This window comes from Adiantum capillus-veneris, chromosome 5, assembly GCF_014529385.1.
Source record: "Adiantum capillus-veneris isolate H3 chromosome 5, ASM1452938v2, whole genome shotgun sequence".
Lineage (NCBI taxonomy): Eukaryota > Viridiplantae > Streptophyta > Polypodiopsida > Polypodiales > Pteridaceae > Adiantum > Adiantum capillus-veneris.
Window position 1 is genome coordinate 168,954,553 of NC_140935.1, and position 26,606 is coordinate 168,981,158.

Sequence of the window (26,606 nt, forward strand, 5' to 3'; positions counted from 1 at the left end):
CTCGTTCAAATTTTTCGCTTTTTAAGAAAAGCTTCTCAGAACCCATCTTTATTCTTGTGCTTGCGTCTTTACGCGTATTCCTCTTTTCCAGTTCGGATTTCCTCTCGACTATGGATATCCCCTTTCCGATGCACCCGTCACCCACCTTGTGACGCATCAAGAATACCCATCACCTAGTCCTTTCCTACCGAGCTTACGGTACAATCTCCTTCACGATGCTTTATGTCACCCATCCTATGACGCATCAGAGATGTCCGTTCCCGGATGGTCAGATACTTCTTTACTGATACTCCCTGTCACCCATCCGTTGTGATGCATCGGAAGTACCCGTTCCTGGTGGCCTTACAGATATTCCCGTTCTCAATGCTCCCGTCATTACTTTCAATGACGCACTAGGAATACTCTGTACTCGGATGTCTCCAGTGAGAAAAACCCTCACTTAAAATTCCAATAATTCATTTAGAATTATTTTTCCTGGTGCTTCAAGCGAGAAAACCCTCTCATTTAAAATTCCAATAATTCATTTAGAATTAGTTTTCCTCGTGTTCCAAGCGAGAAAACCCTCTCACTTATAAATCCAATAATTCATATAGAATTATTTTCCTGTCAGACCAAGCCAATTCAGAACATCCCTCTCACTTATAAACAGTTGTTCTCAACTGTAGAGATCCAATTGAACTACCGGGGAGAAACCGGAAAAAAATTCCAAATCTTGCTCAATGGTGAGTTGAGCTGGTCTTTTCTCAGAAGAGAACTTAAAAAAGTAAATTAAACAAAAAATTTAATAATTCAATACTTACCTTACCCGTTCATGTCCTTCCTCTAGTACCTCGAGGATGTCCTTCACCTTTCATTAAACTTACGAGCCATGTAAGAACTCGTCATTCGCGTCTTTCCAACAGATTGGAAGTTTCCTCATCCGAGAATCTATTAACTCGATTCGACCTTCTCAATTTCGAGAAGAAAAATCCTCCTAGAAATCAATCTAGGTCTATGTCCTTGCGCATAACCTTGCACTATTAGTCCTAAGGATATTAAACCTCTTGTGTCCTCTCGCATAGGGCATGTCGAGAGCATTAAGCTCATGTGACTCTTCCTGTGGCAGACAAAGTGTGCCACCTTACCAAAGTAAGTTCTGATTCCGGGCCTTTGCTTTGGGTAGGCCAATTGTTCTGATTCAAAGTTTCCTTATCCGAGACTCTGTTAACTTGATTCCGTCTTCTCAAATTCGAGAAGAATAATCTTCCTAGAAATCAATCTAGGTATCTGTCCTTGCGCATAATCCTGCGTTCTTAGTCCAGAGGGTATTAAACCTCTTGTGTCCTCCCACATAGGGAATGCCCAAGTCATAGAGCATTAAGCTCGATTCTTTCTTTCACAAACAAAGTTTGCGATCACCTTAAAGAAGGTTCTTGTTCCGGGTCGTCGCTCAATGTAGGCAGACGGTTCGAATCCGAAGATTCCTTGTGCATAGGTCTGCATCTTCGTGTGTTATCCATGTACCCAAAGGTGTACCTAAGTTTCAGTGAGCCTGGGAAATTACCTTCCCTTCGTAAGATCCTTAGAGCGAAGACGCTCAACCTAACGATCCCTTGGCTCAATCTCAGAGCAAAACCCGCTCATGAAATAAACTAGGATTTTATTCCTTGGATTCCTTGATCATAGGCCGTAGTCATCGCTTGTTCCTTCCCTCGTAAAGAGAGTATTCCTTCATTTGTGCGAAAAGCACTACTATATCTTCCCTTACCGGGTAAGGGGTGTAGGCTTAAAGAGAACTCAAGCTTAATGAAAGCTTTTCTTTGCTTGTAAGCTCAAAATGGTTCCTTCATAATTCCTACCCACAATAGCAGGTAATTTGTTGGAGAACTTCCGGATACCAGCTCAATCATGGACCTTCCGGATGGTTAAGCAAAGCAGTTCATCGTATAAAACCATGTTGTGACTCAACCTTACTCTCATAAACACTCGAGAGTGATTGTCCCGGTTAGACATGTGCATATCTCGTGCATAAAAGCAATACGTAGTTGATGAGTTCCTCAAAGATTTAACTTTGATCAAAGACTTGCCCTCTCACTTAAAGTTTGAGGGTCTTCTATTCAAAAACTCAAGAGTTAGATTGAATTCCCTTACTCCAAACTTTCCCCGGATAGCAATGTATCCTTCAAGGAGAAATAACAAAAATTTGTTGTTTCTATGTTGAATGGTTCTCGTCCCACTGCGGGGATTAGATTCTATGTACACTAAGATGTATACTTTCAGCTTTTATTGCTCACTCCACCATCTGAGCAAAGTATTTTGCAGATGGGTTTACAAAATTCAGGCAAAAGTCCTTCGTTAAATTTGTTCATCTTTCCTTCCTCAGAGAGGATCAAGAATGGAGCTACTTTGGCAAGAGTGAACCACTACTTGCTTTGACTCGCTCGTGTTCCTATTGGGCAAACCAATCCCAATCTTCTTGAATGCCTTCCTCAAAGCGTAGAGGAAAAAAATTTGTCGGAAAATTCAGCCTTGAATTGAATCCAAGTCTTGTTGTAAGTTCCTTGTAGAGCTTTGGTATACCACCAAGTACTTGCAATCCCCTTGAGGTGTTTCGTCACATGCAAAGGCGACTTCATATTGTCGAATGAAAACGTTAGCTTTTGGGACATCTTCCCATCCGTCAAAAGTATCAAACTTGACCGGAGTGTTCTGAGGTCTAAAGACCTTCATATCCTTCCCGGAATGACGGGATTTCTTGGCTATGGTTATGGATTGATGTTCATGGATATTTTCTGGATTCTAAAGGATCTCGAGCATTCCGCTTCTTAGATTCTGTAGGTTCTTGAGCATCATGCTCTTGTCACCTTCGCAGAGAATCCCAAGTCTTGTGTCGACTTCTTGTAGAGAGAAAAAAAAATTCCAACTCTGCGAGCTTTTTCTTGCAGGGCTTAGGGTTCCGCCTGCTTACTTCTCTCTTGGCTTGTCATGGCTTCTTCCCGTATCTTCCCAGAGTCATCCTCCTATACAGAAAAAGAGAGGAGACCATGCTCTGATACCACTGTCACAAACGGAGGCGCATAACAATATAGAATACATTCGGATAAATAGGATTTATCACTTAATACTGAAGCCAAAGGATATAGAGAGAAATAAACAGAGAGAGAGAGAGAGTGAGAAGATCGACACAGTACTAGGGACCAGAAGATAGGCTGGTCCCCCCCCTTAAAGAAAATCCTTTATTAGGGAGAATCTTTTTACAAGCACAAGAACCGGAGAAAACCCCTCCGTTCTAATTCTCTGACTAGATGGTCGTTCCTTCCCGTAAGGGAAATCCGAGAGACGAGCTCTCAATCCTTTTTCCGTTTGTACTCCGAGTTGAGACTCTACAGACAATTTCCGAATTCCGTTTCCGGAATTCCCAAGCGTAGGCCGAAGCCTTCTCGCTTCTCCTTCGCGATGAAGTACCTGCAAACACACACAAACACGCGACAACAATTCATATGGCGAATCCACAATAGATACCTGTCGCTCTCTCGCGGGAAAAGCGACTTCCGTGCTTCGTAGTCTCGCGATCTCTTGCGTTATCTGGCGGCAGAGTCTTCTCTTCCTCACGTTGATAACTCTCCTTTCAGTGAGGGCATGTGGTGCTTTTATAGCTTCTTTGTCACGGCACGAATAGCTGCTCGCGTAGAGATCGCGGCCGTTTTTTTTTCCAAATTTTTTTTTTCCGTTGTTCTGCGAGAGAAAGAGAAAACGCTGGCTGATCTGTTGCCTTATTTATCGGATGGCTGCCCAATTATTAAATGGGCGGCCGACGTACTTTAAAAATAGTCTGAATCTGCCCAAAAACTCAATAAAACCTTATAAGTTAAAAACAATGCTTTCACAGCACTTCCCAGGCGTCCCTGGATGCAACCACATGCACAAATGCAATGCAAACATAGATTCCTCGCGGAAAAGCGTTTGCTCTTCTCGGAAAACTCGTTCAAATTTTCCGCTTTTTAAGAAAAGCTTCTCAGAACCCATCTTTATTCTTGTGCTTGTGTCTTTACGCCTATTCCTCTTTTCCAATTCGGATTTCCTCTCGACTATGGATATCCTCTTTCCGATACACACGTCACCCACCTTGTGACGCATCAAGAATACCCATCACCTAGTCCTTTCCTACCGAACTTACGGTACAATCTCCCTCACGATGCTTTATGTCACCCATCCTATGACCCATCAGACATGTCCGTTTCCAGGTGGTCGGATACTTCTTTACTGATGCTCCCTGTCACCCATCCGTTGTGACGCATCGGAAGTACCTGTTCCTGGTGGCCTTACAGATATTCCCGTTCTCAATGCTCCCGTCATTACTTTCAATGACGCACTAGGAATACTCTGTACTCGGATGTCTCCAGTGAGAAAAACCCTCTCACTTAAAATTCCAATAATTCATTTAGAATTATTTTTCCTGGTGTTCCAAGCGAGAAAACCCTCTCATTTATAAATCCAATAATTCATATAGAATTATTTTCTTGTCAGATCAAGCCAATTTAGCAACAGTGTGAGAGGATCTATTCTCAATGAAGAGATTAGACACAAGTTTAGTGGGGAAGGTGGCAGTTCTGCCTACACTGTAAGAGGTAGAATTCAAAAGCATGATGCGGGCAACAAGACTCAAATAGAAGTAAGAGCAAGACAAAGGATAAGGATGTTCCTTATTATCAATGTGGCAGAAAGGGTCACAAGAAACCCGATTGCAAGTATTTCATGAAAGAGCAGGTGTCACAAACGGGAGCGCATAACAATGTAAAATATACTCGGATAAATAGAATTTATCACTACTGAAGCCAAAGGATATAGAGAGAAATAGAAATAGATAGAGAGAGAGAGAGAGAGAGAGTGAGAAGATCGACACAGTACTAGGGACCAGAAGATGGGCTGGTCCCCCCCCTTATAGAGAATTCTTTATTAGGGAGAATCTTTTTACAAGCACAAGAACCGGAGAAAACCCCTCCGTTCTAAATCTCTGACTCGATGGTCGTTCCTTCCCGTAAGATCCGAGAGACAAGCTCTCAATCCTTTTTCCGTTTGTACTCGGAGTTGAGACTCCGCAGACAATTTCCGAATTCCGTTTCTGAAATTCCCAAGCGTAGGCCGAAGCCTTCTCGCTTCTCCTTCCTGATGAAGTACCTACAAACACAGACGCAAACACACGACAACAATTCGTATGGCAAATCCACAATAGGTACCTGTCGCTCTTGCCTGAGAAAAGCGACTTCCGTGCTTCGTAGTCTCGCGATCTCTCACGTCTTCTGGCGGCAGAGTCTTCTCTTGTTGGCGCTAGCAACCTTCCTCCAGTGAGCTTTTATAGCTCCTTCACCATAGCACGAATTGCTGCTCGCAGAGAGATCGCGAGCCGTTTTTTTTTTTTTTTTTTTTTTTCTTTTACCCGAAATAGGGAGGGAGAATTCGCTGGCTGGTTTTGTTGCTTTATTTTCTAAGTGGCTGCCCACTTATTAAGTGGACAACCGGCATATTTTTAAAATTGGTCTGAACCTGCCTAAAAACTCAATAAAACCTTGTAAGTTAAAAACAATGCTTTCACAGCACTTCCCAGGCGTCCCTGGATGCAACCACATGCACGAATGCAATGCAAACATAGATTCCTTGCGGGAAAGCGTCTGCTCTTCCCGAAAAACTCGTTAAAATATTCCGCTTTTTAAGAAAAGCTTCTCAGAACCCATCTTTATTCTTGTGCTTGCATCTTTACGCGTATTCCTCTTTTCCAGTTCGGATTTCCTCTCGACTATGGATATCCCCTTTCCGATGCACCCGTCACCCACCTTGTGACGCATCAAGAATACCCATCACCTAGTCCTTTCCTACCGAACTTACGGTACAATCTCCTTCACGATGCTCTATGTCACCCATCCTATGACGCATCAGAGATGTCCATTCCCAGATGGTCGGATACTTCTTCCCGATACTCCCTGTCACCCATCCGATGTGACGCATCAGAAGTACCCGTTCTTGGTGGCCTTACAGATATTCCCGTTCACAGTGCTCCCATCATTACTTTGAATGACGCACTAGGAATACTCTGTACTCGGATGTCTCCAGTGAGAAAACCCTCACTTAAAATTCCAATAATTCATTTAGAATTAGTTTCTTGGTGTTCCAAGTGAGAAAACCCTCTCACTTATAAATCCAATAATTCATTTAGAATTATTTTTCTGTCAGATAAAGCCAATTTAGCAACATCCCTCTCACTTATAAACAGTTGTCCTGAACTGTAGAGGTCCAACTGAACTGCCGGGGAGAAACCAGAAAGATTCCAAATCTTGCTCAATGGTGAGTTGAGCTAGTTCTTTCTGAAAAGAGAACTTTAAAATTAATTTAAACAGAAATTCAATAATTCAATAATTCAATACTTACCTTACCAGTTCATGTCCTTCCTCTAGTACCTCGAGGATATCCTTCACCAATTATCAAACTTACGAGCCATGTAAGAACTCGTCATTCGCTCTTTCCAACAGATCGGAAGTTTCCTCATCCGAGAATCTGTTAACTCAATTCCACCTTCTCAATCCCGAGAAGAATAATCCTCCTAGAAATCAATCTAGGTATCTGTCCTTGCGCATAATCTTGCGCTGTTAGTCGAGAGGGTATTAAGCCTCTTGTGTCCTCCCACATAGGGAATGCCCAAATCATGAGTATTAATCTCGATATCTTCCTTCACAAACAAAGTCTGCAATCACCTTAAAGAAGGTTCTTGTTCCGGGCCGTCGCTCAACGTAGGCGGACGGTTTCAATCTGAAGATTCCTTGTGCACGGCGGCACTTCCTTCCAATCTTATTCTCCTGCGAGTTATTACCACTAGCAGTGTTTTCCCGACGCCCATTAGCGTCTCTTTCTTGCAAAATCATAAAAAATGATTCACCTTGCAAGCATCAATGATAACTTGCAAAATTTCAGGTAGATAGGATTCTAGCCATAGCATTTTCTGAACGTACGTTCAAACCCAGTTCACAATAGAGCGAACCCTCTTTGAATCTCAGGGATGTTCTCCCATATGTAATTCTTACCATTTTGAAACGGTTGGCGAACTATATTCTTACGAACAGAATAGTTCGAATTTATTCTAGCAGCGTGTAAATGCTACTTGACCTGCTCATGGAGAAACATATACCGCAACCAAAAGTTGCTACTGTAATGGTAAAAGCACATAGCGTACTCAATGATCAACGACCATCAGAAAACCTCTTCTCCGTAGAGAAACTCAAATTCCTTCTACCGAACACATCTCAAATAGAGATTCTCGTGTCGGAGTATCCTTGCGCACAAAAAGGCGCTCAAGAGAGTATAACAAACTCTCGTCCAGTTCCTTGGCATAGGTCTGCATCTTCGTGTGTTATCCATGTACTCAAAAGTATACATAATTCTTAAGCTATGTTAGAGTTTCGGTGAACGTGGGAAATTACCTTCCCTTCATAAGATCCTTAGAGCGAAGACGCTCAACTTGACGATCACTTGGCTCGATCTTAGAGCAAAACCCGCTCATCAAATAATCTAGGATTTTAATCCTTGGATTCCTAAGCACAGGCCGTAGTCGTCGCTTGTTCCTTCCCTCCTAAAGAGAGTGTTCATTCACTTGTGCAAAAAGCACTACCATATCTTCCCTTACCGTGTAGGGGGTGTGGGCTTAAAGAGTGCTCAAGCTTCATGAAAGCTTTTCTTTGCTTGAAAGCTCAGAATGGTTCCTTCATAATTTCCTACCCGCAATAGCAGGTAATTTGTTGGAGAACTACCGGATACCAGATCAATCATGGACCTTCCGGATGGTTAAGCAAAGCAATTCATCGTTTAAACAATGTTCTGACTCAACCTTACTCTCATAAACACTCAAGAGTGATTGTCCTGGTTAGACACAACCATACCTCGTGCAAAAGAGCAAACAAGCACAATGCACTTTATGATTTCCTCAAAGATGTAACTTTGATTAAAAACCTGCCCTCTCACTTAAAGTTCGAGGGTCTTCTATTCAAGAACTCAAGAGGTAGATTGAATTCCCTTACTCCAAACTTTCTATGTTCAATGATTCCCGTCCCACTACGGGGATTGGATTCTATGTACACTAAGGTGTACACTTTCAGCTTTTATTGCTGACTCTACCATCTGTTGCAAAGTATTTTGCAGATGCGTCTACAAAATTCGGGCAAAAGTGCTTTGTTGAATTTCTTCATCTTTCCTTCCTCAGAGAGGATCGAGAGTGGAGCTACCTTGGCAAGAGTGAACCACTACTTGCTTTGACTCACTCGTGTTCCTATTGGGCAAACCCATCCCAATCTTCTTGGATGCCTTCCTCAAAGTGTAGAGGAAAAAAAATTTGTCCGAAAATTCAGCCTTGAATTGAATCCAAGTCTTGTTGTAAGTTCCTTGTAGAGCTTTGGTATACCACCAAGTACTTGCAATCCCCTTGAGGTGTTTGGTCACATGCCTCACCTTCGACGCTTCTCAGAAATTGCCATTTGCAAAGGCAACTTCACACTGTCGAATGAAAGCAGTAGCTTTTGGGGCATCTTTCCTTTCGTCAAAAGTATCAAACTTGACTGGAAGTGTTCCTAGGTCTAGAGACCTTCTTCATATCCTTCCCGGAATGACTGGATTTCATGGCTATGGTTTTGGATTGATGTTCATGGATATTTTCTGGATTATGAAGGATCTCGAGCATTCCGCTCCTTGGATTCTCTAGGTTCTTGAGCATCATCCTCTTGTCGCCTTCTCAGAGAATCCCAAGTCTTGTGTCGACTTCTGTAGAGAGAAAAAAATTTCAACTCTGCAATCTTTTCCTTGCAGGACTTAGGGTTCCGCCTGCTTACTTCTCTCTTGGCTTGTCATGGCTTCTTCCCGTATCTTCCCAGAGTCGTCCTCCTTTACAGAGAAAGAGAGGAGACCATGCTCTGATACCACTGTCACAAACGGGAGCGCATAACAATGTAAAATATACTCGGACAAATAGAATTTATCACTATTGAAGCCAAAGGATATAGAGAGAAATAGAAATAGATAGAGAGAGAGAGAGTGAGAAGATCGACACAGTACTGGGGACAAGAAGATGGGCCGGTCCCCCCCCTTAAAGAGAATTCTTTATTATGGAGAATCTTTTTACAAGCACAAGAATCGGAGAAAACCCCTCCGTTCTAAATCTCTGACTAGATGGTCGTTCCTTCCCGTAAGGGAAATCCGAGAGACAAGCTCTCAATCCTTTTTCCGTTTGTACTCGGAGTTGAGACTCCGCAGACAATTTCCGAATTCCGTTTCTGAAATTCCCAAGCGTAGGCTGAAGCCTTCTCGCTTCTCCTTCCTGATGAAGTACCTACAAACACACACGCAAACACACGACAACAATTCGTATGGCGAATCCACAATAGGTACCTGTCGCTCTTGCCTGAGAAAAGCGACTTTCGTGCTTCGTAGTCTCGCGATCTCTCACATCTTCTGGCGGCAGAGTCTTCTCTTGTTGGCGCTAGCAACCTTCCTCCAGTGAGCTTTTATAGCTCCTTCACCATAGCACGAATTGCTGCTCGCAGAGAGATCGCGAGCCGTTTTTTTTTTGTTTTTTTTTTTTCTTTTACCCGAAATAGGGAGGGAGAATTCGCTGGCTGGTTTTGTTGCTTTATTTTCTAAGTGGCTGCCCACTTATTAAGTGGTCAACCGGCATATTTTTAAAATTGGTCTGAACCTGCCTAAAAACTCAATAAAACCTTGTAAGTTAAAAACAATGCTTTCACAGCACTTCCCAGGCGTCCCTGGATGCAACCACATGCACGAATGCAATGCAAACATAGATTCCTTGCGGGAAAGCGTCTGCTCTTCCCGAAAAACTCGTTAAAATATTCCGCTTTTTAAGAAAAGCTTCTCAGAACCCATCTTTATTCTTGTGCTTGCATCTTTACGCGTATTCCTCTTTTCCAGTTCGGATTTCCTCTCGACTATGGATATCCCCTTTCCGATGCACCCGTCACCCACCTTGTGACGCATCAGGAATACCCATCACCTAGTCCTTTCCTACCGAACTTACGGTACAATCTCCTTCACGATGCTCTATGTCACCCATCCTATGACGCATTAGAGATGTCCATTCCCGGATGGTCGGATACTTCTTCCCGATGCTCCTTGTCACCCATCCGATGTGACGCATCAGAAGTACCCGTTCTTGGTGGCCTTACAGATATTCCCGTTCACAGTGCTCCCGTCATTACTTTGAATGACGAACTAGGAATACTCTCTACTCGGATGTCTCCAGTGAGAAAAACCCTCTCACTTAAAATTCCAATAATTCATTTAGAATTAGTTTCTTGGTGTTCCAAGCGAGAAAACCCTCTCACTTATAAATCCAATAATTCATTTAGAATTATTTTTCTGTCAGATAAAGCCAATTTAGCAACAGCAGGAAAGGAAGAAGGAAACGCAAGATAAGAAGAAGAAAGATGAGAAGAAAGGGAAAAAATAAGCAGGTGATTCCCCAAGGATGCTGAGAATGCAAATGTATCCTCTAGTATGGTCATTGAGGAGTTGTCAGACGTTGAGGAAATTTTGGTTGCGGCTTCATGCCTCTCAGATTTGCAGAAGACATGCTTATCTCGAAGAAAGATGTTATTGATGCATTGCTTAGTGCTAATGATGGCCTATCTCAATCATGGATAGTGGATTCTGGTGCTTCATTCCATGTGACTCCATCTTTGGAGTGTTTTGCTACATATGCTGCAAGCAATTATGGCAAGGTGTACCTTGGTGATAATTTTGCTTGCAATATTGAGGGAATGGGTACTCTACGTTTGGCTCTTAACAATGGTCAAGACCTTGTGTTAAATGATGTCAGGTTTGTACCAGGCATTAAGAAAAGTTTGCTATCTGTTGGCCAGCTAGATACACATGGTTATACTACCATCTTTGTTGGGGGGTTCATGGAAGTTGCTTAAGGGCTCTATGCTTGTTGCAAAAGGGTCTAAAAGAGGTACTTTGTACTATCTTCGATGCAAAGCTTTGCCTGGCAAGTTTCTTGTTGTTGCTGAAGTTGCTTCACACACGGAATTGTGGCATAAGAGACTTGGCTATATGAGCCAAAGGGGTATTGATGTGCTTTCCTCTCTAAAGAGGATTGATGTAAAAGGCAAAAACTTGGATTTTTGTAACGATTGTTTTTATGGAAAGCAAAAGGAATCTTCTTGTTTACTATAGTGTCTCTCGCAAAGCTAATCCTCTTGATCTTATTCACTTCGATGTATGCACTATGCCTGTTAAGTCTTTTGGTGGTGCATTGTATTTTGTTACATTCATTGATGATTGTACTAGGAAAGGATGGGTGCATTTATTGAAAAGTAAGAGTGAGACTTTTAATGCTTTTAAGAAGTTTCATGCTTTTGTCACTACGCAAAAGAGTACTAAGCTTAAATGTCTTAGATCTGATAATGGAGGAGAGTATGTATCTGCTAAATTTCAGTGTTTTTATGAGGAAAATGGGATTAAAAAAGAGTTGATAGTCCCTTATAATCCGTCTTCTAATGGTGTGGCTGAGAGGTGTAATGGTACTAGTCCCTCAAGAGTTTTGGGGGGAGGCATTGAAAATTGTAGTTCATATTTGCAATCGCTCTCTTAATAGTACGCTGAAAAATGACATTCGAGAGGAGGTTTGGTCTGGCAAACCTACCTCTTATGATCATTTGAGAGTATTTGGCTGCGAAGCTTTCGTCATGTACACAATGACTTGAGAACAAAGCTTGATATGAAGTCCATTAAGGGAGTGTTCCTAGGTTATGGGGAAGAAGGTGAAATGGGCTATAGAGTGTGGTTACCACAATTTAGAAAGGTAATTCGCAGCCGAGATGTAGTGTTCAATGAGGCAAAATTGCTTAAGCATGCTACGAAACCTGTTGCTGACAAGAAAACAGTTAGATTTCAGCCTTCCGTGCCACCCATTGATGTTGAAAAAGAGCCTCATGATGCATTACCGCAAGCTGAAATTGATAATCGGCCGGTTAACCTTGAGCCAGAAGAGGTAGGACATGATATTGATGCTCCTAATGAGGATGGACAGCCACCTGAATTGGCTAAAAAAGATTTTCAGCAGCATGATAGAGCTGAAAATGAGTTACCTCATAATGTAGAACCGTTTTCTGAGAATGTAGATCATTGGGTACGCAGGTCAACTCGTTTGAGAAGGAAACCGTAGAGATTTAATCCCTCTTTGCATCATGTAATGTTGACAGATGAGGGTGAACCTCTTACTTATAAAGAGGCAAAGACATGTAAGTCAAGCAGTAAGTGGGAGCTTGCAATGCAAGAGGAAATGAAATCCTTGTATACAAATGATACTTGGGATCTTGTGCCATTGCCTAAAGGGAGAAAGGCTCTTCTTAACAAACGGGTGTACAAGATTAAGATTGTGGATGAAAAACCCAAGTACAAGGCAAGATTGGTTGCAAAAGGATATGCACAGAAAGAAGCAATTGATTTTCAAGAAATCTTTTCCCCTGTTGCATAGCTTACAACTTTACATGTCCTTTTTGCTCTCATTGCAGTGCTTGATTTGGATTTGAATCAAATGGATGTAAAGACAACGTTTTGCATGGTGACATTGAAGAGGGCATATACATGAAACAACATGAGGGTTTTGTAGTTCCTACACGTGAGGAACTAGTATGCAAATTGAAAAGGGCTCTGTATGGTTTGAGACAATCATCATGGCAGTGGCTTAAGAAGTTTGATACTTTTATGCTGTCTCAAGGCTTTAAACGTAGCCATGCAAATCATTGTTTGTATACGAAAAGGGATGAAGACGGTAGTCCCATCATACTTGTTCTCTATGTTGATGACATGCTACTTGCCGGGAAACATAAGATTAGTCTCCATGCTCTGAAGCGTAAGCTAAATTCAACATTTGCTATGAAGGATTTGGGTGATGCAGAGCATATTTTGGGCATGCGTATTAAAAGAGATAGAAAGCTGAAATTGCTGTTTTTATTTCAAGAAAGGTACATTGCAAAAGTACTTGACATATTTAATATGGTTGATGCTAAGCCTCTTGCAGTACCTTTACCTCCATATACTAAGCTTAGCAAAGCAGATTGCCCAAAGGATGACGTGGCATTGAAAGCAATGAAGGGAATCCCTTATGCATCAACTTGTGGTTCTCTTATGTTTCTATGGTTGCCACTCGTTCCGACATTGCTTATGCAGTGGGAGTTATTAGTCGATACATGTCGAATCTTGACAAAGCGCATTGGGAAGCTGCCAAATGCATTCTAAGATATTTCAAAGGTATACAATCAAAGTGTATTTGTTATGGCAAAAGTGACTTAAAGTTGCAAGGATATTGTGATGCCGACATGGCTAGTGACATGGATACCAGGAAATCTACCAGTGAATATGTATTTGCTATTGCTGGTGGTGTAGTCTCTTGGTGTTCCAGGTTACAGAAAATTGTGGCATTGAGTACTACTGAGGCTGAATACATCTCAGCCACAAAAGCCTCAAAGAAAGCTATTTGGTTGGGGAGACTTGCAAAAGAACTTGGCATGCCTGCTCGTACACCCGTGTTGTGTTGTGATAGCCAGAGTGCTGTCTACTTAGCAAAAAATGCCATGTTTCATGCGCATACCAAACACATAGATGTGCGGTACCACTTCATACGTTAGGTATTGGAGGATGGTCTAGTCACCTTGACTAAGATCTAGGGGAGAGAGAGAGAGAGCAATGTATAGTGTGCAGGGCATCACTCCTAGCACCACATTGTACATGAGAGGGAAAGAAAGCACTCCATAGCTCTTAACCTGTGACAGGTTCTCAATGAAGCATCCCCCCAACATAAATCGAGCACCCCCTCTTCTGCCCTTGACCTGTAATGCATCTGTGAACAAATAGATGCAAAAGGGGAAGATTTCCATGGGTGCCAAAACCTGCGTATCGCTGAAAACGCAGCAAAACAACCCTGTAAACACGCATTTGATGCTTTCCAATGCTGAAAATGAGGTCCTTGGACTTAGGTAAAGTCATGGGAAGCTCAAAAATGGAGAGAAATGGCTAAAAATCAGAGTTATCAGCCTCCAAAACTGCCCCAAAGAGTCAGTTACGAGTTCTCTTCTTCCAGACTTGGTAAATTGGCCAAAAAGTGCCACTTGGCACTCATACATGCAAATTCCCCGCATTGGGCTTCCTGCTTAAAAATCTCTCAACTGGTGCATCAGTTGACTTTGCAACAGAGTAATAAAATGTTCCTCTTGTCATTCTGATGCTAATGACGCGAACAGATTTCATAGCCCAAAATAGCAGTTCCCTAAATTTTAGGAGATGCTTCCGTTGGGCTCCCCCTAGTCTTCTGACCATCTTTTCTCATTGGGACCGTATCCAAAAGTGCAATGTGGCCAAACTATCGGATACTTTCGTTTGGTAACCCCACCTTGACTTTATGCCTTTATTGAGTTACTTCCTAGTATCCACCAACTTGCTAAGTGCGACGGGAAAACCTACATGATCTTGAATTGAGCCTAGACATCCTTTTAATTTACAAGTTCCAGTGCCGACCAACTTTCCGTCTGCGGGTGAAACTACCGTTCACATCGGCCATACAATGTCCGACCATTTGCAACTTCAAAAGAGGGTCTCAAAAATTAAACAAAAGGATGCAAGTACCCGTACTCAAATAGCTGCCCCGGTATCCATGATGTCCGACTACAGTTGTTATAAATGTGACATGATGCTTTGTTTGGCTCGAGAGTTTGAAGCCAAAGACAAAAGCAGGAACTCACAGGAAGACAAAGACAAAGGCAAGCTAGGCAAAGATTACAGTAACAAAATTTTGACAAAGGAGATCGGTATGGCACACATGGTGGCGATCACTGTAACAGACTTAGACACTCCAAGTCGAGAATCTACCGCGACACCACAAATAATCGCTTCAAAACAGTTCACAGTTTACAATTGATTCGACATTGGCCCGGCGGAGTTCCGTGCCTAGAGATATTGGCCCCAAAGACTGACGCCCCTTCCGGTATTTCTTTTTTTGTATTGATCAGCAACTCAAAGTACAAGCAAGTCGCCGGGACTCACTCTCAGACTCTACGTCCAGATGCTCTGAGAAGTGAGAGCCCAAAGACTCTTTAAAGATTTACAAGGGATGCCAAAAGCAGAGTCCCAAAAGCTGAAAATCAAAAGCTTTTTAAACCAAAAGAACTCTCTCTCTCTCTCTCTCTATCTGATCTTCTTGCATAGCAAAAAGCAAAAGAGTTCTCTCTCTCTATTCCATGTAAAGTGACAAGAAAAATTCCAATCTTCTTTAAAGACTATGCATGCAACGTAGATGAACATATAGATGGAGTGCCAAACCGTTCATCAAACACCCGCAAACAATTGAATCGAAACTTGTCTTTCACATCTAAATCTATCAACTGTGGCAAATCACAATGGAAATGCCAATGCTTGATGCTCGATCCTTCTTGTGCTCTTTCGAGAACTGTGTCATGCCAAGGAAGAGACATGGAATGTGAATTCCATGAATGCAAACATTTCATCTTTTTATGAGTAATCCGTATACATCCGTGCTCATTCATGAGTGAATCGTGTTCATTGTGCAATATGGCATGCATGTGAAAAGGGATCACATAAGGACGGTGACTAAAATACAGGAAAGCATCACGAATGAAACACTCGAACAATGCGTACTGACTAATCATGCGCATACACAATACTTCCTATGGGAGTTCTTTGGACCTTGACTCCAGAGCCAAGATCCGCTCTTCGTGATGGATCGAATCTTCTTGTGGGGGTTCTTCGGACCTCGACTCCAGAGCCAACATCGGTTCTTCGTCATTGATCCAATCTGCAATGAGGTTAGCTTCACTAGAAAAAGCATCAACTAAACCATTATCCTTGTGAACAATCACATCTTTATCCTGCAAATCATCATACTCATGAATAATCACATCTTGATCAAGCATATCATCATGCTTATCATCTCGCTTATCATTATTATGCAAATCATGTGTATCGTGCTTTGGAAAAGAAGAGACTGAGAGAGTCTCCTTCTCCTGATTCTTTTCAATCTTCGCCTACACGTTAGAAATGAGAGATGAAGAATGAACAACTTGCTCTCCACGAATGACAATGGGAGAGTCACTTTTGGCATTGAAAGTGAACGTCCAATCAATGAGAGGGTTATGCTCATGAAACCATCGAATTCCCAAAAGCATATCACATCCTGAAAGAGGAGAGACTACAAATTTTCTGCAAAAGGACGCTTATTGAACAGTGAACAAAACATCAAGGCACTCTTGCGTGATGAGAGAGTCCATACCGGGAGAGAAGCCTGACACCTCGAAAGGAGATGTCTTGCTAACCTCCAAGCGGGCTCTTTCGACAAGAGAGTCACTAATCAAATCATGCATACTGCCTGGGTCAAACAATATGACAAAACGCTGACCCTTCACATGACCATAACACTTAATGAGAGAATCATCAATGGGAGGATCATGAGAAACTTGGGTCACACTCGTGTTCTCATTTATTGCATTGACAGAGGAAGTGGGTTCTGTGGGTTCCTTAGATTCATTAGAGTCAAGCTTAGGACATGTTTTTTTTATGTGACCCTTGATGTGACAATGATAACATCGCAACCTTCCTTAGAAATGCTTTGTTCTTCCGACGTGATGTATCCTCCTAAAATTCCTTTTTCTGCCTTTTCATATGGAGTGAGCTTAGGTTTAGCAATTGTGTTAGCTTTACCCTTAGGTTCATTTGGAGAGTTCTTTTCTAAGAGACTACCGAAAGATTGGCTAGAAGAGTTACCATTCTTACCGTTCTGAGAAGTTTGAGTGGTACTTGGAGAAGTCTTGTTTTCCTTAGGCTTTTCCTTGTTGTGCTTCATCTCCTGTGCGAGAGCAATCGCTACCGCCTTGTTGAGATCGATTGGATCGAGTACCTCGACATCAAACTTGATATACTCGTCCAATCCATAAAGGAATGCCTCCTTGCGCTCATCATCCAACTTGCGTAATTGGGTGCCGAGTTGTAAAACACAATTAGAGAAAGACATAACGTGTATACCCTTTTGCTTGAGACTGCGCCAATCGTCTTTCAACCGTGCTAGGTACTGTGGTGACATAAACCGCGCCTTGAGCTTGTCTTGGAAGTCGGCCCAATTGAAGGAAAGGGGTGCGTCTTCGTCGGCTGCCTCTAGGTGCGCGGCCAATTGTGCCTCTTGCCATGCGTGGTACAAATTAATGGCATCACCGGCAATGTACATAGCTGCCGTCAAAACCTTGCTATTTCCTGTCTTCTTAGTTGTCGCAAAGTAAGCATTAAATTGATACAACCAAGAATGAATAATAGTAGCATCCATCTTACCGTCATACTTACTGAACGTCAGCTTCTCTATGACGGAATTGTTGGAGTCGGAATCCCTGCTTGTGCTACTTGATGAACTACCAACTTCTTTTACCGACTCGGACTTCGAGGTGAGTACCTATCGGACCAACTCCTGCATGCGTTGGTCTCTCTGCACCTCACGCTCTGACTCCAAGGCCGCTCGTCTTTCTTCGGCCACCAAACGCGCTTACTCACGCTCACGCTCCAACGTTTTCTTTCTGCTTTTCTTTCTTTGCGTTTGCGGTTCAATTCTGCTTTTCGTTCTTCGCGCTCGCGATCCAGTTCTGCTTTTCGTCCCTCGGCCGCCAAGCGCGCTTATTCGCGCTCACGATTCAATTGTGCTTTTCGTTCCTCAGCCGCCAAGCGCGCTTGTTCGCGCTCGCGATCCAAGGATGTCCATCTGTCTTGGCGCTCACCCTCCACAATAGCGCGTTGTTCTTGTTGTAACATTCTGTTCATCATCGTCTTGACCAAAGCCTCCATAGGATTTGGTACAATCCGTAGCGGTAGATGGGGAGGGGGGAGGGTCGGAAAAACCTCCTGGTGGGGAAAATTCTTCTCCGCCACTTCCATGCTCATCACCTCCATGCGAAGTATCCATTCCGCTTCTAGTAATGACCATACACTAAAGTCGTAGGTTCTTAAGTTCACGAGGAACTTGGGTTCTTGTGGTTCTTGGGTTCTTGGGTTCTTGAGGTTCTTGAGGATCTTGAGTCTTGAGGTTCTTGAGGTTCTTCTTTCGCTTGCAATCTGTGTTAGAGAAGGATCTTCTCTTACCCGAGCTCTTCTCTTTCCCGCGGGTGCACCCCTTGGCGGCCTTGCGCTCACACCAAGGTTGCTTTTTCCCACCTTACATCGATTGGCCGGCCGCTAAGTGCACGGTCCGCTCTCAATGAGTGAAAAGAGAAACAAGGGGAGGCTAGACAAGCCCTTCTTTCTTGGGTTTCCTATCACTCTTCGAAAACACGATTAAAAATCGAGATTCGACACGCCCAAGTGGACTTGGGTTACGTGCGACCGCAACAAGCAAAAAAAAAGAAAAAAAGTTGTGGTTCTTTCCTTGAGTGATACCAATGTAAGGTGCAGCGGAAGTGAATGTTGAACTTTGCTCAAGATAAGTGCTCCGAACTGTGCTCAAGGTTTCTTTTACTTACGGAAGGGAGAGCCTTCTGTTCCTTTAGTGAGAGAGTGCAAATGATCACAAACAAGTGGTAAACACTGTGAATGAAGATGCTGAGACTGAGAGATAGAGAGAGAAGAATACGACACCAAAATGTTGTCAAACCCTCCCCCAAAGGCCCTACTCTCTATGGCGAGAGCGGTCTACTATTGATTGCACAAATCTCTACAATGCAATGGACTTGCCGACGATGAGGATGACGACTAGACGGGCTGAAATCTGAAAACGCTAATGGCTGAAATCTGCAAATCTCGTATCTGCTGAATTCTGACTCTATGTCGATGACGACGGCGATGATGACGCGCTGAAAACGCGGATGCTGAAATCTGCGTTTCCCGGGCTGAATCTGCAAACGCTAGCTGATCTGACCGTGCAACGAGGATCTGCTGCGGGAAGGTGAGATCTGCGAGGTTTGGGACTTGTTCTGCTGTGTCTAAATGCTGAAAACTGAGAACGCTGATGCTGCAGGTGGGGGATCTGTTGCGGTGAATTTGCAAAAGGCTAGGTTGTCCAAAAACACTAGGCTGATTTGGGGTCCTGCTGCAAAAATGCTAGGTGATCTACTCAATCTGCTACCGCCGGGGCATATCCTGTTGCCTCTTCTGCCAGAGAATGCTAGCGCTAGGTTTTCTTATATATTGGCTTGGGTAAATTGCCCTACCCAGTTTCCCAACAAAAGTCACTTAAAAATATTAAGTGAAAAATGGCTAGAATAGGGAAAATAGGTATGCACTGTAAAAATGCTCCTGATGGGTTCTGATGGAAATCTGATGATCATGTTGTGAGCAACCAGAGGATATGCATCTACTCTAAGTGTCTGGACATGCACGGTCTGCGAACAAACTCACAAAGGTGCCGGAACACTTCCTAAGTTAGGCTAACTGAACTGAATTGAACCCATGTCGTGAAATAGCTTGTCCACGTACACATAGGGTTAGATGTGCACGTGACATCCCCTCCTTTTCAAAGTGAGGTATTGGTACCGGACTGTATGGCGTCGAGGGAGATCGCCAACAACGTCTGGAATCTTGGAAAGGACTCTTCCCATAAGTTGACGGGAACTCCTCTGTAAAAATAGGTCACACGGCAAGTCTTTATAAGTTGGTAAAACTTCTTCTGTTGCTTCTTAGGGTTTAGACCCCTAGGCCAAGATCTGCATGTTGGCTCCGTTCTTCAGTGCCCTTGACGCGTCAGCAATTTGTGGCATCCCCCCTTCTTAAATGAAAGTAATCGTCCGCGATTACAACTATCTGCAAATTTACAAAACAACTCAAGTTAGCTCAAAAATTTATGTGTCATTCCGAGGAACAATCAGTTTTCTCATTCCAAATTGGAGCTCTTGATATCCTAGGTCGTTGGCTTCCCACAAAAATCTCAACCAATAACTTATAAGGAGTCTCATTCCAGATTGGAGCTCTTGATATTCTGAGTCGTTGGTTTCCGAGAAAAATCTCATCCAATAAGGAGTATTCAATGGTTGGCACATCACAATGCAACAGAAATGCTCACATATGCATGTTACAAGACATAGAAACATAAAGTTGTCGATGAACACTCCCCCCACAAATAACCATCCACGTCCCGGCCATGAGTTGTTCAACGACTCCCTCATCACTCCTCTCACATAACCTAAAAAGGTTTGGGCCGAGAGATATGGAGGCCTTTTACAACCAAACGCCCCCCGGACCGCAACCTGCGTCGTTTGGAGGTTCGAGCATAGAACCAAACGCTCCCCAGACATCCTGTCTGCGTCATTCGGAGGTTTTCCAACATACAACGAAACGCACCCTAAACATCCCATCTGCATCGTTCCGAGGTTTTCAAGCATACATAAAACAAAACAGCATTTCTCACTACTACACCTGGGAGTAAATCACCATTGAAACCGATATTAAAACCAGAGTCAATTCAAATCGTTACCAAGACAGGTTCAAAACAGATACCATCCATTTCAAACAAATTCCAGAAAAGATCACCAAATAAGTTCTCAAACAGAACTCAGAGAACTGCTGAAAAAACATTCTCAACGTCAGTCGCACTCAAAAGTCAATAGTGCTTCCGTTTTGAAACCTGCACCAAAATTAGGGTAAAATTTCTTCCATAGGGTTATAGCCGACCGTAGCATGGTCCATAAACTCTTGAATAGTCGAAACAGTCTCGAGAGACAGTGTTCCTGTGACGATGATGGTAGCCCCAAGATATAGCAATCACACTGGGCCTCGAAGATTATCGGTTCAAGAAGAGACACCTGTGGAGAGATGTCCAAAGACTGCAAGTTGTAATCTGCTAGGGTTTTCATGGCAAGCGTTTCAGGATACCCCACTCTACCAAAAGTTGTACTCAGAAGGAAGATGTCAAAAGGCATATAACTTCGGGTTAAAAAATTTCTTGAAAGCTTGTCAACTTCCAAGTCCTTGGAGTGTGCAACTTGGTAGCTATAGACTTCCACCACTTCATGGCATTGCCTCTAAGAAAAACAGCGGCTTGAAAATTCTTTGATCCTTCTCTTGCAAGTGATCTTTATGGCTTATGCCCTGTAAGACAGAGCGATGAAGACGGGCACGATGAAGTAAGGGTGGGAGTGGCTAATAAGTCCGGGGTCCGGACATGAAGCTCCTTTGAAAAACAAATTTCTGACAATTTGGAAGCGCCATCTTGCTCTGTCTGCTCTTTGGTAGGACCTGTGTGCTTTTAGAAAAGCACACGTCCGAAGCTCTGATACCACTGTCACGAGACGGGCACCACATGCCAACGGAAAAGAACACATTGAACAACTTTAAGCACTTCAAATTGAATTGAAAGAGATGCACGACACGAGACGGGAGTGGCGGAGTTCCACCCCAAGAGAGCGTTGGCCCCAAACGTTGGCGCCCCTTGCGATATTTCTTACTAGAACTCCATACAACTCCCATGGCTCTGCTCTGCATCACCCGCAGGTAGACTGCCAAAGTGAGAGCCCATGGGTCATATTTAAAGGCCCTTGGCTTCTAAAAACAGTTTACATGAAAAGCAGTCAAACTCAAAAGCATCTGGCCCCAAGAGCTGGTGTAAAAAATATGCCAGCCCAAATTACGGAAATTCGTAAAGGTGCCACATCAGCATTTCAACGCGTATTGCGGGCATCCATACAGTCTGCCATGTCAACATGTCTGCATGTCAGCACGTTTTGCGGGCATCCGTAAAGCTGCCATGTCATCAATAGTTTACGCAAATCCTCTGTGTGTGTGTGTGTGTGTGTGTGTGTGTGTGTGTGTGTGCGCGCGATTATGGTCAGTCATTACTCACCCGAAATCCCCTATACTTGATTTGTTTCATAGAGGCTTCACTTAGGATAGATGTACCTGTGGGTCTCCTAAATTTGCCTGGAGATATATTAATGTACCTCCAAGGGGTCTTGTAGGGAGTGAGGGCTGTTTTGTGGCTGTGCCTGAATTCTGTGAGGTAGATTTCTCATGCCCAGGCCATGTTGGAACTTGGGTCTTTGCTTGATGTCCTAAGGCCTGCCCATCTGGTATTTTTCTAGTATCTAGGGCTGTGATTTTCCAGCCTGTTTATGCCCATTTGTTTCATGTCATGGAATGTCTTGGAGAGCAGAAAAATTTGGGACAAATATAAATGTGCTGCCTGGGTCGCCCATAGTAGTATTGTTGCATTACTGTAGCAGCTACTGGAGCTGACATTTTGCCTCTCTCTCTCTCTCTCTCTCTCTCTCTCTCTCTCTCTCTCTCTCTCTCTCTCTCTCTCTCTGAGTCTCAGCATACGGCTGACTGCCTGTGTGTTCTTGTAGTCACGATATTAGTCTCATTCTTGTATTCTCTGCTGCCTATTCCCACACGATAGAAAGATCTGGTGAAACAAGGTTGCTGTTTGGGAAAATCAGGTGATGATTTTGGGGCTGATGTGGATTGTTTTGCTCATTGGGGGGAAGCACTAATCAAGCCTGAACCTGACCATGAAAACAGACCCAAATCTGAGCTCAGGACTTCAGAAATCGTGGGCTTTTGGATGAAGTTATTAAAAGCTTTGACTTTTTGGTGCACCATGATTTTTTTTAAGCAGTTGATTTTCCAAGCCATCAGAATCTAAAAGCTCTGTGTAAAAGCAGGAGACCAAGTGCCTATAAATTGACGCCTTGTGTGGCGAATCATTTGATTTAGGACCCAAAGCAAGACAACTTTGAACAAAGAAAGGGCAAGAAGGAATTCAAGGATGGGGGCCAACGTATAAAGTTCAACAGTTTTTCCGGCCACAAGGATACCCATCGAGCCTTGTCTTTTCTACACCAGTTTGACACCGCTTTCTCCGAGGCAATTTCACTGAAGCCTTGAAGGTTCAGAAGGTTGCATTCTACCTGACAGGGAATGGCCAGACTTGCTGGTCTACGCCTACTGCATGGGAAAGTGCCTAGAAATTGGGTAAAGTTGAGGAAATCGTTTTGAGCTATTTGGCTGACTCCCCAGTTTGAAGCCGATGTTGACGGCTTGGAATCATCTGCAGATGAAAGAGGAAGACACTATTTCCATGTACAATCAGAAGTACTCAGATTTTTTTTTAATCGCTTTTTTTCGAAGTCTCTTTGAAGGAGCGAATGAAACCGTACCGCTGCGGTCTATCTAAAGAGATACAAAGATACTGTTTGAAGTAGTGATCTTCAAGTATGCACAGACTCATGGAACATGCTATGGAACAGGAGCATTGCCTTCTGCTACAGATGAGCCAATGACTAAAGGTAGTGAAAGAACTATTAAAGGACAAAAGAAAACTCAAGAAGTTGGTGCAGAAGAAGAAATCTATCACCTCTCAATTGTCTGCTGAGAGCAGAAGGGAGAGTATTACAATGCTTCGAGTGTGGAGAAACATACACATTTTGGACAAGTGTCCTATGAAAGAGAAGACTGCAGACATACGGGAAACATCGAAAGTGGTAGAGGCAAGCAGGGAAAACCGAGGCCGGACTTGTACCAAATTTCATAGAGACGCCAGAGGATCACACTGATTGAATACATTTAATCGAGCCCAAAGACATGGGGCCACAAATGTATGCAGTGTTAGCAGCACTAGGACATGAAGTTGCCATAACACCTGTCATTGTTGAGGCTGCATTGCTAGGGTTACATAGGGCACGACAACTTCAACATTATGCCTTCAGAAGTGTCTGACGTTCCGAGAATTAAAGTTCCGAGCCATGAGATCCAAAGGCCTGATACAACCAAACCCTCCCCGGTGTCACAAACTGGTGACATGTCAAACCACTGAAGAACAGAGACAACATGCAGATCCCGGCGGCCGAGGGGCCTAAACCAACTTAAAAAGACTTGATGTGTGGCCTATTTCAACAAAGGAGTTCCCGCCAACTTATGGGACCCTGTCCGATGCGGCCCAAGTGACCTAAAGACCTTAAAATCAAGCATGTCTAGATGTAAGTGTGTTGGCATGTTATCAATGATATAGAAATAGAGGGCATGGAGGAGCATACCTTGAGCTGTTGGATGTAATAGACAGATGTAGAATGAGCCTGGAAGGATAAGGTGACCTTCAGGCTGCGATCAAGGAGATGGACAAGGCCATCGGTGTGGCCGACTGCCATCTGGCCTCGCCCACTGCTGCTGCATGTGATCTCTGCCTTGAGCTCCTCCGCTGCACTCGAGCTGCCCTTCTCTTCAAAAAACTGGAATTTACGCCATTGATACATGTTCCTTCCTGCTGCCCCACAGATCCAGTGCTATACAATTCAATCAACTGTCTATGTGTGTGAATGTAATACTTTATTGGCAAACGTGCAGCGTTTGTCTTTCTGTCGGCTTACCCTGCTCGCTCTCTTCCCGCCTGTCTGCCCAGTGTATAGCAGGCCTCTCTCTCGTACCCCTCTTCAAATCTGTGCCTGCTCTCTCCCGGTCTGGAAGGGAGGTGAAATTTTCAAATTGATGACTCAAAACGATGATTAAATTGATAGGCCTACGATTTTTTTAAAATCGTCTTAGAGGGGAATCATAACAGATGCCCTTTGATTTTGAAGTGAAACCAAACTCGAAAGGCAAGGATGGTGGGCCGTGGCCATCTGGTGGTCCTCCGTGCACCTGTTGCTACTGCGGTCGTCATAGCTGGAGTGAAGGGGGGGGCACGTGAGTAGACTGAGGAAGTTGGACGAGGGTTGCGGGGTGGTTATTTTTCTATAATAGAATTATGAATTTTGTATCAGCGATGATAGTTTGAGTTGATGGTTATCGTGTGAATCTTGAAACACTTGGTCAGCCCACCTGAGTTCGAAACGTCTTGCATCATATGACTTTTACTTGGTTTGAGGTAATCGTTGTGGGAATATGAGAAGATTCTCCATAATTAAATATGGAAGTAACTAGTATGTCTAGTCAGTATGGGTGCACGTTATTGAATATGTCTGGTCAAGAGAGAAATAGAGTGGGAATGTCAAGGGGATTCCGTGGAGTGGGGTTGGGCGTAGTGGTAGGTCGGGAAAATGCGAGTGCCGGATCTCTTTCTCTCTCGCTCCCTGGCTCGGTGAAGGCGGTGAGTGCCGACTTCCCGCGTAGTGGTAGGTGGGGAAAATGCGAGTGCTGGATCTCTCGCTCTCGGTGAAGGCGGTGAGTGCCGACTTCCCGCGTAGTGGTAGGTGGGGAAAATGCGAGTGCTGGATCTCTCGCTCTCTAGCTCGGTGAAGGTGGTGGGTGCCGACTTCCCGCTCTTATATATATGTTGTGGGCGTTTGTGTTCGGTGAAGCTCGTGCAACGGGTGGAGGTCGAATGATCGGTGACGGGGCTCTCTCTCTGTAGGTGGGGAAAATGCGAGCGCCGGATCTCTCTCTCTCTCTCTCTCTCTCTCTCTCTCTCTGGCTCGGTGAAGGCGGTGGGTGCCGACTTCCCGCTCTTATATATATGTTGTGGGCGTCTATGTTCGGTGAAGCTCGTGCAACGGGTGGAGGTCGAATGATCGGTGACAGGGCTCTCTCTCTCTTTGTGTGTGTGTATAGGATAAGCAGCCAGGACTGTCAGATGGAGCATCGCAGGATGGGCAACCAGGACTGAGAGATGGAGTCGGGGAGGTAGAGTCGCAAGGGTAGAGGCAGGCAAAAGGGGCGGACGACGCATGCAAGATTCTCTCTGTCACTCGTAGGGGATCTGACATGGAAAGGGAGAGGGGGAGAGATTCGGGGGTATCGACTAAAGAATTTGAATTTATTCTTTGAATGTGTACAATTCAAAGAAATGCATTGTTTAGGCAGAATCTGCAAAGATGTCAAGTAAGTGTGTCTGTGTGTGTGTGTGTCTGTGTGTGTGTGTGTGTGTGTGTGTTTGAATTTAAAATCCCATCACTTAGAATCATATACTGAGAGACTTGAATACTTGTTCGCAAAAAACATTTTGTGTAGAGAACGAAACAAAGAAGAATTTCTTGATATAAACTTCATTACAAAATACTCTGATACATGACAAAGTAGGAGCTTAAGCCGGAACTCCTATCAGATGAGAGCAGGGATCTTTACCTGCCAACCAACCATAAGTACAATTAATTAGAATTAATGTGTACTACATGGGTGACAGGTATATCAAGCAATCCCCACTGCTTGTTATTGATGTCACACCCTATACCCCAACCTTACTCCTAAACATATATTGTGTTTTCTTTTGCTCGTCTATGTAAGTAAGGTCTATTGTGATCTTTGAAACCTTTAATGGGTTTACAAGGTTCCGAGATAGGGTCCCTAATTGCTATTGGCCTGGTTTTCTTTAGCCCATTATGTGAAGCCATGAGTTTGTCCCGAATCTGTTGCAGCTTAAAAATGTCCCGAGTGATGCTCATTCTAGTTGTCTGCCTGTATCTCTGTTTGTCAGAAATGGTTATACACATATGGTTAATATTCGTACGTGCTATCCTTGATTGTTGCCTCAAAAGCATCCCTACTTCTATGGTATGTACAGTCATCTTTCAAACCAATTTTTTCATGAGTATCTTTAATTTGTGAATATTTAGGGAGCATTTTGTTTGTAAACTCTTTCTTTTTCAACAAAAACCAGTTGTACA

At 43.5% G+C, this 26,606-nt stretch overlaps 1 protein-coding gene across 5 annotated transcripts in view; it reads right to left on the reverse strand.

The window, feature by feature from the left end:
• Positions 1-24,698, reverse strand: part of VPS11 (vacuolar protein sorting 11) — a 68,217-nt gene extending 43,519 nt beyond the window's left edge. For 2 of the 5 annotated variants that reach the window (XM_086513180.1, XM_086513179.1), the window contains exon 1: positions 24,045-24,697. In XM_086513180.1, coding sequence (XP_086369306.1) covers positions 24,045-24,260 — 216 coding nt within the window. In that variant the 5' untranslated portion in view covers positions 24,261-24,697. Of the gene's footprint in view, positions 1-24,044 lie in introns of all 5 variants that reach the window. The other 3 variants (XM_086513184.1, XM_086513181.1, XM_086513182.1) reach the window with 2 other exon arrangements.
• Positions 24,699-26,606: the final 1,908 nt, after the last annotated feature.